Source organism: Balaenoptera physalus (genome assembly GCF_965194825.1).
Source record: "Balaenoptera physalus genome assembly, contig: HAP1_SCAFFOLD_670, whole genome shotgun sequence".
Lineage (NCBI taxonomy): Eukaryota > Metazoa > Chordata > Mammalia > Artiodactyla > Balaenopteridae > Balaenoptera > Balaenoptera physalus.
The window spans coordinates 22,607-37,492 of NW_028126086.1; the positions used below are offsets into that span (position 1 = coordinate 22,607).

A 14,886-nucleotide genomic window follows, 5' to 3' on the forward strand; every position below is an offset into this window, starting at 1 on the left:
GAGTAGCAATTCTCATATCAGACAAAATAGACTTTAAAATAAAGACTATTACAAGAGACAAAGAAGGACACTATATAATGATCAAGGGATCGATACAAGAGGAAGGTATAACAATTGTAAATATTTATGCACCCAACATAGGAGCACCTCAATACATAAGGCAAATACTAACAGCCATAAAAGGGGACATCGACAGCAACACAATCATAGTAGGGGACTTTAACACCCCACTCTCACCAATGGACAGATCATCCAAAATGAAAATAAATAAGGAAACACAAGCTTTAAATGATACATTAAACAAGATAGACTTAATTGATATTTATAGGACATTCCATCCAAAAACAACAGAATACACATTTTTCTCAAGTGCTCATGGAACATTCTCCAGGATAGATCATATCTTGGGTCACAAATCAAGCCTTGGTAAATTTAAGAAAATTGAAATAGTATCAAGTATCTTCTCCGACCACAACGCTATGAGACTAGATATCAATTACAGGAAAAGACCTGTAAAAAATACAAACACATGGAGGCTACACAATACATTACTTAATAACGAAGTGATCACTGAAGAAATCAAAGGGGAAATCAAAAAATACCTAGAAACAAATGACAATGGAGATACGACGACCCAAAACCTATGGGACGCAGCAAAAGCAGTGCTAAGAGGGAAGTTTATAGCAATACAAGCCTACCTCAAGAAACAGGAAACATCTCGAATAAACAACCTAACCTTGCACCTAAAGCAATTAGAGAAAGAAGAACAAAAAAACCCCAAAGCCAGCAGAAGGAAAGAAATTATAAAGATCAGGTCAGAAATAAATGAAAAAGAAATGAAGGAAACAATAGCAAAAATCAATGAAACTAAAAGCTGGTTCTTTGAGAAGATAAACAAAATTGATAAACCATTAGCCAGACTCATCAAGAGAAAAAGGGAGAAGACTCAGATCAATAGAATTAGAAATGAAAAAGGAGAAGTAACCACTGACACTGCAGAAATACAAAAGATCATGAGAGATTACTACAAGCAACTCTATGCCAATAAAATGGACAACCTGGAAGAAATGGACAGATTCTTAGAAAGGCACAAACTGCCGAGACTGAACCAGGAAGAAATAGAAAATATGAACAGACCAATCACAAGCACTGAAATTGAAACTGTGATTAAAAACCTTCCAACAAACAAAAGCCCAGGACCAGATGGCTTCACAGGTGAATTCTATCAAACATTTAGAGAAGAGCTAACACCTATCCTTCTCAAACTCTTCCAAAATATTGCAGAGGGAGGAACACTCCCAAACTCATTCTACGAGGCCACCATCACCCTGATACCAAAACCAGACAAAGATGTCACAAAGAAAGAAAACTACAGGCCAATATCACTGATGAACATAGATGCAAAAATCCTCAACAAAATACTAGCAAACAGAATCCAACAGCACATTAAAAGGATCATACACCATGATCAAGTGGGGTTTATCCCAGGAATGCAAGGATTCTTCAATATACGCAAATCAATCAATGTGATACATCATATTAACAAACTGAAGGAGAAAAACCATATGATCATCTCAATAGATGCAGAGAAAGCTTTCGACAAAATTCAACACCCATTTATGATAAAAGCCCTGCAGAAAGTAGGCATAGAGGGAACTTTCCTCAACATAATAAAGGCCATATATGACAAACCCACAGCCAACATTGTCCTCAATGGTGAAAAACTGAAACCATTTCCACTAAGATCAGGAACAAGACAAGGTTGCCCACTCTCACCACTATTATTCAACATAGTTTTGGAAGTGTTAGCCACAGCAATCAGAGAAGACAAAGAAATAAAAGGAATCCAAATCGGAAAAGAAGAAGTAAAGCTGTCACTATTTGCAGATGACATGATACTATACATAGAGAATCCTAAAGATGCTACCAGAAAACTCCTAGAGCTAATCAATGAATTTGGTAAAGTAGCAGGATACAAAATTAATGCACAGAAATCTCTTGCATTTCTATACACTAATGACGAAAAATCTGAAAGTGAAATTAAGAAAACACTCCCATTTACCATTGCAACAAAAAGAATAAAATATCTAGGAATAAACCTACCTAAGGAGACAAAAGACCTGTATGCAGAAAATTATAAGACACTGATGAAAGAAATTAAAGATGATACAAATAGATGGAGAGATATACCATGTTCCTGGATTGGAAGAATCAACATTGTGAAAATGACTCTACTACCCAAAGCAATCTACAGATTCAATGCAATCCCTATCAAACTACCACTGGCATTTTTCACAGAACTAGAACAAAAAATTTCACAATTTGTATGGAAACACAAAAGACCCCGAATAGCCAAAGCAATCTTGAGAACGAAAAATGGAGCTGGGGGAATCAGGCTCCCTGACTTCAGACTATATTACAAAGCTTCAGTAATCAAGACAGTTTGGTACTGGCACAAAAACAGAAATATAGATCAATGGAACAGGATAGAAAGCCCAGAGATAAACCCACACACATATGGGCACCTTATTTTTGATAAAGGAGGCAAGCATATACAGTGGAGAAAAGACAGCCTCTTCAATAAGTGGTGCTGGGAAAATTGGACAGGTACATGTAAAAGTATGAAAATAGAACACTCCCTGACACCATGCACAAAAATAAACTCAAAATGGATTAAAGACCTAAGTGTAAGGGCAGACACTATCAAACTCTTAGAGGAAAACATAGGCAGAACACTCTATGACATACATCACAGCAAGATTCTTTTTGACCCAGCTCCCAGAGAAATGGAAATAAGAACACAAATAAACAAATGGGACCTAATGAAACTTAAAAGCTTTTGCACAGCAAAGGAAACCATAAACAAGACCAAAAGACAACCATCAGAATGGGAGAAAATATTTGCAAATGAAGCAACTGACAAAGGATTAATCTCCAAGATTTACAAGCAGCTCATGCAGCTCAATAACAAAAAAACGAACAACCCAATCCAAAAATGGGCCGAAGACCTAAATAGACATTTCTCCAAAGAAGATATACAGATGGCCTACAGACACATGAAAGAATGCTCAACATCATTAATCATTAGAGAAATGCAAATCAAAACTACAATGAGATATCATCTCACACCGGTCAGAATGGCCATCATCAAAAAATCTAGAAACAATAAATGCTGGAGAGGGTGTGGAGGAAAGGGAACACTCTTGCACTGTTGGTGGGAATGTAAATTGATACAGCCACTATGGAGAACAGTATGGAGGTTCCTTAAAAAACTACAAATAGAACTACCATACGACCCAGCAATCCCACTACTGGGCATATACCCTGAGAAAACCATAGGTCAAAAAGAGTCATGTACCAAAATGTTCATTGCAGCTCTATTTACAATAGCCAGGACATGGAAGCAATCTAAATGTCCATCGACAGATGAATGGATAAAGAAGATGTGGCACATATATACAATGGAATATTACTCAGCCATAAAAAGAAATGAAATGGAGGTATTTGTAATGAGGTGGATGGAGTTAGAGTCTGTCATACAGAGTGAAGTAAGTCAGAAAGAGAAAAACAAATACAGTATGCTAACACATATATACGGAATCTAAGGGGAAAAAAAAAAAAAAAGGCCATGAAGAACCTAGTGGCAAGACGGGAATAAAGACACAGACCTACTAGAGAATGGACTTGAGGATATGGGGAGGGGGTGGGGGGAGATGTGACAGGGTAAGAGAGTGTCATGGACATATATACACTACCAAATGTAAAATAGATAACTAGTGGGAAGCAGCCGCATAGCACAGGGAGATCAGCTCGGTGCTTTGTGACCATCTAGAGGGATGGGATGGGGAGGGTGGGAGGGAGGGAGATGCAAGAGGGAAGAGAAATGGGAACATATTGTATATGTATAACTGATTCACTTTGTTATAAAGCAGAAGCTAACACACCATTGTAAGGCAATTATACTTCAATAAAGATGTTAAAAAAAAAAAAAAAAAAAAAAAAAAAAAAAAAAAAGAACACCACCAAGTCTCAAGACTAGGCTGGGCCCCCTTCTCATCAGTAATCACATGAACTGGACCCAGTTAATCAGAGTTGGTAACTCAGAGATAATAAGTATGAAAGTGCTTTGAAAACCACAAACTGCCATATAAATATTAGAGAGGTGTAAATCAATGAAATGGATAGTAAATACCTGTACCAAATTCTAATATTCACCGGTATGGGTGACTATCACTGTTAAATTATCTCTTTCCAGGAAGCCTAATGCTAATAGAAGAAAAATATCAGATAACTGAGATTTTTACATTGTGATCTTACATTTCATCTATAAAGGAGCTGCATATTTTAATCTTACTCTGAATTGCCAATTTTCTAAGAGTTTGGGGACTCTCAGGAGTAAAGTAAAATAGGATAAGAATGCCAAGAGAATTAATCAAGGTATAAATGGTATTTTGAATTTTAGGAGATTATTACTCCACTGGTAAGTTATTCCATATGGACACTATAGAGTTTTCTACTATGCTGTTATTTAAAGCAAAGCAAGAACAGCAATCAAGACAGTATGGGACTGGCACAAAAACAGAAATACAGATCAATGGAACAGGGTAAAAAGCCCAGAGATAAACCCACTCACATATGGTCACCTTATTCTTGAAAGAGGAGGCAAGAATATACAATGGAGAAAAGACAGCCTCTTCAATAAATGGTGCTGGGAAAACTGGACAGCTACATGTAAAAGAATGAAAGCAGAACACTCACTAACACCATACACAAAAATAGACTCAAAATGGGTTCAAGACCTAAATGGAAGGCCAGACACTATCAAACTCTTAGAGGAAAACAGAGGCAGAACACTCTATGACATAAATCGCAGCAAGATCCTTTTTGACCCACCTCCTAGAGAAATGGAAATAAAAACAAAAATAAACAAATGGGACCTAGAAACTTAGAAGCTTTTGCACAGTAAAGGAAACCATAAACAAGATGAGAAGACAACCCTCAGAATGGGAGAAAATATTTGCAAATGAAGCAACTGACAAAGGATTAAACTCCAAAATATACAAGCAGCTCATGCAGTTCAATATCAAAAAACAAACAACCCAATCCAAAAATGGGCAGAAGACCTAAATAGACATTTCTCCAAAGAAGATATACAGATTGCCAACAAACACACGAAAGGATGCTCAACATCACTAATCATTAGAGAAATGCAAATCCAAACTACAATGAGGTATCACCTCACACCAGTCAGAATGGCCATTATCAAAAAATCTACAAACAATAAAGGCTGGAGAGGGTGTGCAGAAAAAAGGGAACCCTCTTGCACTGTTGGTGGGAATGTAAATTGATACAACCACTATGGAGAACAGTAGGGAGGTGCCTTAAGAAACTATAAATAGAACTACCATACAACCCAGCAATCCCACTACTGGGCATATACCCTGAGAAAACCATAATTGAAAAAGAGTCATGTACCACAATGTTCATTACAGCTCTATTTACAATAGCCAGGACATGGAAGCAACCTAAGTGTCCATCAACAGATGAATGGATAAAGAAGATGTTGCACATATATACAATAGACTATTACTCAGCCATAAAAAGAAATGAAATTGAGTTACTTGCAGTGAGGTGGATGGACCTAGAGTCTGTCATACACAGTGAAGTAAGTCAGAAAGAGAAAAACAAATACCGTATGCTAACACATATATACGGAATCTAAAAAAAAAAAAAATTATGAAGAACCTAGGGGCAGGACAGGAATAAAGACGCAGATGTAGAGAATGGACTTGAGGACACGGGGAGGGGGAAGGGTAAGCTGGGACGAAGTGAGAGTGGCATGGACATATATACACTACCAAATGTAAAGCAGATAGCTAGTGGGAAGCAGCCGCATAGCACAGGGAGATCAGCTCAGTGCTTTGTGACCACCTAGAGGGGTGGGATAGGGAGGATGGGAGGGAGATGCAAGAGGGAGGAGATATGGGGATATATGTTTATGTATAGCTGATTCACTTTGTTATAAAGCAGAAACTTAAAAAAAATAAAGCAAAGCAAGAAATTGGAAAAGTTTTCTTTAACCTTTTTCAACTGCGAGTCCATCTTCAGACACTCTTCCTTCTTCTGCTCCAAAGCAATTTCTAGTGTCTCAAGCCGTGAGTCCTTTTTCAGTCCTGCGGAAGCCAGGGAAGAAGCATGCTCTTTCAGATCCAAGAGTGAAGCCTAAAAGAAGCAACATACATCTAGAATAAATACTATTTATTAACAAAATGGAGATTTAAATTCTTAAATTTATTTTCCTGGTGGTTTGTAGTTTCTTTCCATTAGCATATACTGACATATTTCCATTTCAAGAACATGAAATACAGAAATACAGAACAACAACATTAGTTCTGGCTTTCAAGTTCTAACTAAAACAGAATGAATTCCCAAGAAATACCAACTGAATAGTGACTTAAAGAGCTCTACCAATACATATCCATTCCCACAAAATAAATGGAAGTAGATCAAGCTTTGTGAATGTAAGCAGTCAACCTTAGTAGCTACACTGACTTTTTTCTTCTCTTCTAATTTTGGAAGAAACATTCTATTAGAAACACAAATTCCCATAAATTTTCCTAAAGATATTAGAAAGAAAACCCTGAGAATGTCCCTAAAGCTCATTATTATCTGATCACAAGGCATTAGGCATTTCTGCTATTTAGGTGACATCAACAAGATTCTTCAAAAGTAAAATCAAAGTCTATTAAGTCACCTAATTGGTCAACAATCATTTAAGATTTCTCTGCCAATGTTGAGGTGATCGTTAAGAGCTGATGTAAATAAACTGTCCTCCTTGTGCATATGCCGTTCGTCTATCAGCTTTCTCACCATTAGCACAATATTTCTCCAAATGTAACTGGAGAAATACTGTTATTTTAGGATCTGTAAAACGTCATTAGCAAGTAAGAAGCCAACTCATAACTGTTGCAAGAGGTAAGAGGTAAGACTTATGAAAGAAATGATTCCATCTACTATATCTCTGCAGAGCTTCCTGAAATAATCCCTGCTATAAGAAGATTCTTTAAATCTTCCAACAGACCCTTTTTTTATACGCATTATGTAAACACCAACAACATATACACACAATGCACTGGCTAAGCAAACCAAATAATTCCATTTTGGTGATCTTGACCTCTTTCTCTGAGAGGTCGCCTTGCAACAGGCTGACTTTTTCTTTCAGGTCTTTAAGATCTTTTTTGTAGTTATCAATTTCCTGCTGCTTTTCTTGCTCATCTCGGTCCCGCTGGTCCTTTAAGCGTTTGATTGTCCGCTCCTGATAAGAGAGCACATCAATACATGAGAAAATTCCTTTCATACTTCTATCATATGACTGCAATTCAGCTTCTAGCTGATAAAATTTCACCCTTCCATCCTTCATTCAAAAGACAGTGATAGGTCGTTAATAATTGACCTTGTAAAGAATTCAACCTTCCAACCTATCTTGCCCTAACATACATCTGGTTTTGTTCTTTTGATTCCCCTAGGTTTCTTTTCCTATAACCTTAATTAGTATTAGATGTCCCTAGAGTATTCTTTTGGAATAATCTCATTTATTCAAATCCCAAGCAACAAAAAACTTATACATATACCCTAAGGACAATAAGTAGCAAATATTTCTTTTCTATATATAATTCACATGTTGCCTACAAAGCAATGGAAACAACTCACAACTCACACAGCAAACAGGAGGAGGTTGGAGAGATTATGATTTGTTGAGCTTAAAGCATAAAGAAGGATAAAGAAAAGAGAAACCATTAAAACTTCTGTCAACAGATACTCAGGAAGTTTGAAAGTTGAAGCAATTTAAGTATATTTATGGGTATTATTTCTGAATATATTCAGGGATCAAGCCTTGATCCCTGGGCAGGAAGCCTGAAACATTCTGAGTCCAAGAGGCTTAAGGAACAGTAACCCTATCCCTTAAAGAAAAAATAAGAAGAAGAAGAAGAAGAATCCAATTAAAATGCCCCACCAAGAGTCCTTAAACCTCCTCCAAGACATTAACACTTGTCATGTTGGGCCACTTCTTTATTTAATCAACCATTCCTGTAAAAACTAGGTTTGCTCATGAAGGCAAAATGAAGTGGCAAGGCCACGACTAGAAAAACAGCAAGTACACTGTATTGTAACTAAAACCCATGAATATATTAGATCCCAATGCGGCACAGTAAAAGAGAACTAATGTTGCCTCCTGATGGTCAGCGTCTGACATTCCCACATCACCGAATTCTAGCTGACCATACACATAAAAAGAAGATAGTAAACAGGGAGCACATGGCTGGTTCTTTAGAAACTTCAGCCACTGCCCTCCAGTACGGAATCCATCCTGCCTAGCAACAGGTGCTTAAATTGGCAACAACAAAACGAATCTTCTTTCCCTTACACTGGGTACGTCAGCAACAGTACAGGCAGCTCTTTTCCCTTTTGCCAAAGCGACTTCTTCTGTCTCCTCTATCAAGTCTCATCACTAAAGTGACTTTCAGATTAATGAGAAGGCAGAAGAAATGTGTCTGTGAGGAGTCTGGGCCAGTCACCCACCTTCTCGGCAAGGGCCTCCTCCAAAGTAGTCAAGGCGGTGTCAGTGTTGGTGGTGTCAGCCTGCAAGGATTTGACTCGCTCCTTCAAGCTGCTCATCTGCTTTTCCTTATCTCCAAGTTGCTCTTGGAGCTTTTCAATCTGAGTTGTGCACACACATTTAAGGGGGGGAAAAAAAGGAAATTCAGAGAAATACAAACAGTCACAATAAAAATCATTTTAAGTTGGAAACAGGTAGATCAGGGTTGTCAGTGTGTGCTCTGTAGAAGTAATTTAACCCTAAGGGTCTTAGAACTTCATGCAAACCTTTAAACTGAGAACTTATAGCCAGAAGAGAGAAAAGACATACACATGGGTATGGTCATACATGCAGAGTCATAAATCTCTATAAAGAAATAAGGAAAGTAGCTAGGGAGAAAAGACCCAACATATAGGGATGGGGATAAAGGGAAGACCTACAGAGAGGAAAGCCATGAGAAACTGGATTACTTCCAAAGCAACAGTGTAAATGCCCAGAGAGATTCCTTTAAAAAATGCTGAGGGAGGACAGCAAATTGAACAGCTGGATGCTAAGAAAAACAAATCAGCTGTAAAAAGGAAAAACTGTTCTTAAATTTATTTATTTATTTATTTTTGGCTGTGTTGGGTCTTCGTTTCTGTGTGAGGGCTTTCTTTGGTTGTGGTGAGCGGGGGCCACTCTTCATCGCGGTCGCGGGCCTCTCACTGTCGCGGCCTCTCTTGTTGCGGAGCACAGGCTCCAGACGCGCAGGCTCAGTAGTTGTGGCTCACGGGCCCAGCTGCTCCGCGGCATGTGGGATCTTCCCAGACCAGGGCTCGAACCCGTGTCCCCTGCATTGGCAGGCAGATTCTCAACCACTGCGCCACCAGGGAAGCCTGGAAAAACTGTTCTTAAATGCTAGTGTTCAAGTTAGGTTTTTATATCATCTTTTATTTCAACAGCAAGCATTTTCAATGAAATTTATTATTATAGTTATTCATTCCTTCATATACCCTAGTACGCATTCATTTACTCAAAAAACTATTGGTGAAGTCTCTATTACATGCCAGGCACTAGTGACACAAAGAAAAATGAACAGACCCATTTTCATTATAAGATGGGAAGGGGACTTTATGTACCTGAATCCAAGCTATGGATGGGCTTCCGTGCCATTCTAACGAGCACACATTTTACTCTAGACAGATGGGGACTATTAGGGACTTCTAAGCAAAGAAACAGTCCGGTCAGTTCTGTATTTCAGACTGATAATTCTGATAGCTGTGGAGAAGATATTCAATATCTAAGGGGAGTTACGTAGAGACATGAAAACAGCTAGGAGAGCATATCAATTCAGGTAAGAGAGTTTGGAAACTAAGTGAGTTAAGAGAGATGGAAAATAGGGGATGGGTTTGTGAAATAGTGTGGAAACAGCATATTATCACTAGGGAGACTCCCGTACACACAATGAAAAATAGTAAGCAAAAATATGGAGGAACTGTAGAGAGAGATTCTTAATAAGCAAAAGGAAAATAAGTAAGACAACTATTCTAAAACTCACAAACTTCATTCTTTCATTCAGCTACGTGCCAGGCAGTTTTCTAGGTGTTGAGGATATAGAATTAATCCAAACAGACAAAAATCCCTACCCTCAAAGAGCTTAATCCTAATACGATAGACAAGGAATGAATGAATGAAATGAACATAGTATGTAGGATGGTGATAAGTCCTACAGAGAAAAATGAAGCAGGAGAATATAATATCATCGTCTACTCTTGAACTAGCTGGTTTATTTCACATGGCTTTCAAAAAGCAACATAAATGTTATCTGCTTTGGGACGACTTTCTTGCTCTTACCCCCATGACAAGAAGATGACCACAGTCTATATGCCATCACACATGAACAAAGTACTGATCTACATACATACATATACACATCTCCCATTCTTTTCTCTATCTATATATTTATCTCCATTCTTTCATCTATCTATACATTATAACACGAATCTCCAACCATATTGTTATTACTCATTCTATACACATCTCTACAAATAGACTGGATCTTACTCCTCTACCCCAGCTTTGTATCTTCATATCTGGCACACATCAGGTCTATAATAAATTCTGATTCATTAGTCAGTAAATAATACATAAGCTTGGACTTTTATAAACTGTATTTAGGCATACACATAAACTTCTGCCAAGAAAAGAACTACAAAAGAACCTAAATCCAACCTTCAAATAATTCCTGCATCAATCAATTTAATATAAGCTCTTTAAGGGTCTGCTTCATTCCAAGCAGACCCTTCCAAGGGGAAGGAAAAAAGGTCCCTCTCTACAGTCCCTGAGAATTCCACAGCAGAACAAATAAGCTAAGCGAAAAGATTCAGCGAACTCAGAATAGGGAACCATGAGTACTGTCAGGCTTGGATTTTCACTCTTTAACGAAGGAAGAATCCTACAGGTGAACCACTGCAACTGGCTCCAGTCTTTTCCATGCCGATGAAGTCCAAAGCATACTGTGAGAGAAAAGACCATCACGTATGAAAAGCATTAGTTTCCTTTAGTTTAATCAGACACTCCTATTGGAATCTCATATGGATCAATACTTAGGTAAATTCACAACCACTAAAGAGATTTTGCCACTTAAAAATCTAGTACTCCATAACATACAGAAGGCAACGCTCTGGTGTTTACATATTTAACCAGCTGTGCGGGTCATCCTAGTTGCTGACATATAAACCTTACACACAAAAAAAAGATATCATCATTCTGTTGATTAGACTTTTTTACCAAGAAAGAGCAGTACAACCACCTTTTTTAAAAAATAAAACTTCATAGAGCCAACCAAGTTTTACATACAAGAAACCAGAGATTTGTTTTATGAGCCCACCTAATATACAAACAGCCCTTACATGCATAATAAGGATTATACCCTTCTTTCTCCTCCATCATCAGCATCTAAGAAATAATTAAGATGTTAACTGTTAACAATTCCACTTGTATAATTTGTATGTAGTCCAACTATGAAAGGGATCCATTATTCTTTGCCAGCAAAAACAAAAACAAACAAACAAACCAACAAACAAAAAGACTTTTCCTGATATACTCAGGTGCAGAAGCTGCTAAGCCAGGTAAAATCCCCATTAACAAGTTCTCCCTAAGCTACTTTCTTATCCAATTAGCCAGCTGTCTAAACTGCTGAGTTGGAGGGGAGGAAGAGGATGGCTATTCCTGGAGAGCAGAAATAGCCATTCCACGGTGAAGAAAGGGCAGCGCTCACTAGAGCTGTCTCCTTTGGGCAAGCTGCTATCGGCAAGGAAGACTTGCAGTAGATACAGATATGTGCAAACCAGCTGCAAGAGCATTAACCCAAAAGAGGCTCTGTGTGGTGTGTGGGAGGATGGGTGTGTACAAAGCACTTTCCGTTTACCCAGCATCATGATGGACAGCAGCTGAATCCTACTGAAAACTCCTTTTATATATCCTCACTTTGGTTGAGACTCAAAATCGTGATTTTGTGATCAAGGCTCTCTGGGTTCAGACGTTGCTAACCAAGGGGTGTATGAATGTTATCATATTAATCTTGCCATTATTCTCTTCTTTTAACTAATCCAATATAGAGGCTGTGAAAACTGTTCACCCTAATAGTCCCATGTCACACCATTTCAGTATTTACTATGCAATTTCTATAAAATATATAGTGGAAATCCCATTCTATACCAAGTTCAATTATCCACAGGATCTAAAATACACTATTTACAAAAGCTTTGAATACAACAGCTAAGAGAAAAACTGGATCAGTTATGCACATACTCGACTATTAATGATAAAGATGACTGATTCAGAATCATGCTAAGTGGAAAAATACTCCTTTAAATATGCTCAGAATATCTACCCAAGAAAAAAACTTTCCATTTCGTAGAAACAGAAACCACAGAATCCCTAAAATGGCAATATGATAAAAACAACAAAAAATTACTCGTGATGGGGGTGGTGGAGGAGGCGGCGGCAGTGGTGACAAGAGGCACCACTAACACAGAGAGTGTGGTATGTATCAGGCACTGTTTTCAGAAATCTATGTATAACAACTATTGAAGCTCCACCACAAGACTATAATTATTAGGCAATCTAGCTCCAGAATTCTACTCTTAATCACTGTGCTGTAAATAATATGTTCTATGATGGGGGGCGGGGGGGGGAAAGAAGAATCACACAAAGATGTCTCAAGCATCTTTCCATAAATGATTCCTTGTTATTAAGTAGTGTTTATCAATAAACACAATGTTATTACTACGGTCACATATGAAAATATTCTCCCCTACAGAAGCAAAGAAGGAAGGGTGGAGGTACCAAACCACTGCCAATGCAGAAGAGCATCTTCCATGTACTTCCGTGTAGAGTCAAACATAACACACTAAAGCTGGTGGGCAGAACCAAAGGTACTTGATATCAGGATCAATATCATGATAGTATTAAGACAGTCTGTTTAGCCTTTCAAGGGGTAGAAGGAGGCTAGTTTATTTATACACACGGACTAAGGAGCACTTAACAATAGCTAAAAAAGCTTTTCTTCTTTTACTTTAATAACTTATACTTAGTAATATTGAAAATTAATAAAAAATTCTTGCAGAAAATAATGTATTTTATAATTCTATGGGCTCTTCCTACTTTATGCATAACCGATCTGTATTAAGAAGAAATCATTAAGCAGCTATTAACATGTATTCAATTTCTGCATGAGTAAAATTGTGCAGAGATCGAAGGAATTGGTGTTTAGTCTATATTATCTGTGTCCCTGGTGATGAATAGGGAGGGGAAGGGTCAATCAGGTTTATACATACAGCCTAAAATCATAGAGAAGAACTAAGAGTGAAGAATTCAAGAAGGAAACACTTTCTAAATAACTATTTAGAGAAGGAAGGCGTTTTCCTTAAAATGACCTCTCTAATTAGGGTATAACTCTGTTAACTGGGCTAGAAAGAAAATCGAAATAATTATTATATGATATAGAGCCTTTCTTCTCGTACAATTTTTATTTTACAAAGAGAGAAAAACCGACGAAAGAGGAGGAAGACTAATGCAGAATGCATGCTGCACGTGAATCCATCAAATCTGCACACCAGCTCCACACTGGCACAGATTTCTTAACATCTTTTGTTTTGGTTTTTATCAGCATTGCCAGTTGTCAGAAACTATCATGGTTCAACGTGGGTGATTTATTCCTAGTCAAGTGGAACTGATGATTGCTCTGCTGCTGAGGCCCTAATCACTGAGCAAACGTAGAAGGGACTTCCTATAGGATGTAGTTCTAAGGACAAGAAATCCCAAAATACTCCTTGCAGTCACCTAGCTACCTGGAACATCATTTAAAGGAAAGAATTTTTTGGATGATGCCTCCACACTTGTTCTAAGCAGCCATCAGTGTCAAATGTATTGTGGAAAGCAAGTTACTCAAAAAGGCTCTGACCTTTACCTTCTTGGTTAATAATACCTCTCAGTATCAGTGGTAAAAGTACAGTCTGGATGAACTGGTCATACTCAGCTGGCAGAAGAGATCTACATTAATCAATGGAATCTAAAAAGGAAAAATTCACTAAGTCCCCTGATCTATGCAATTGTTTTGTCTACCATCCTAAAGGCCTGTGAAATGTACTAACAAGGCACAACTATACTTTACCAAAATGATCAGGGTTTGCCCAGACTGTACTGGTCTCTAAATTTTACTTGTCCAGTTATGTGTTTCCAACGATTAGAGGATACAAGAGCAACAAAGTCATGTGGAACTCTAAGCAGTGTTTTAAACACAATTTAGGTTGTTAAAACTCCCATATCTATATTCTTAATGACTGTTTAGGGTCTTTAATAAGCCCAGCAAAGATTCTGGCTGACAACCAATTATTTCTTTGGTTGAGTTTCCCTCCCAATTGTGCTATTCTCTCATCATATAAGTAATGGACGGATTACCGTGATGAATAAATAGCTAGCTATGTCCCACTGGGCAAGTTACTTGTTCTTTCTAATTACCTACCTACAAGACAAAGACCACTAATATTCCTTTCAATTCTAAAATACAACTGTATTCTTATGATGAGAAAGACGAGAACATTTAAAAAGTAATAAACTTCAGCAGAGTACCTCTGTATTTTATCTTAAAAACTGTTCAAATTGAACTATACAGGAAGTATAGGTATGACCTTTAGGAAAATACAGAGTCCATTGCTCCGGTTAGATTTTATTAATTGCTGGGAGGGAAAGTAAGTTCCTTGACAGACTTGCTCATGGTACAGATAATGGAACTAGGGACCTCTTGA

The 14,886-nt window shown here is 37.7% G+C and overlaps 1 protein-coding gene across 1 annotated transcript in view; it reads right to left on the reverse strand.

The window, feature by feature from the left end:
- Positions 1-14,886, reverse strand: part of LOC309653603 (ELKS/Rab6-interacting/CAST family member 1-like) — a gene marked incomplete at its 5' end in the record, with an annotated part of 111,814 nt that overhangs the window by 9,798 nt on the left and 87,130 nt on the right. Inside the window, 3 exon segments of the mRNA XM_082478490.1 lie at positions 6,082-6,222; positions 7,175-7,315; positions 8,581-8,718. Coding sequence (XP_082334616.1) covers positions 6,082-6,222; positions 7,175-7,315; positions 8,581-8,718 — 420 coding nt within the window.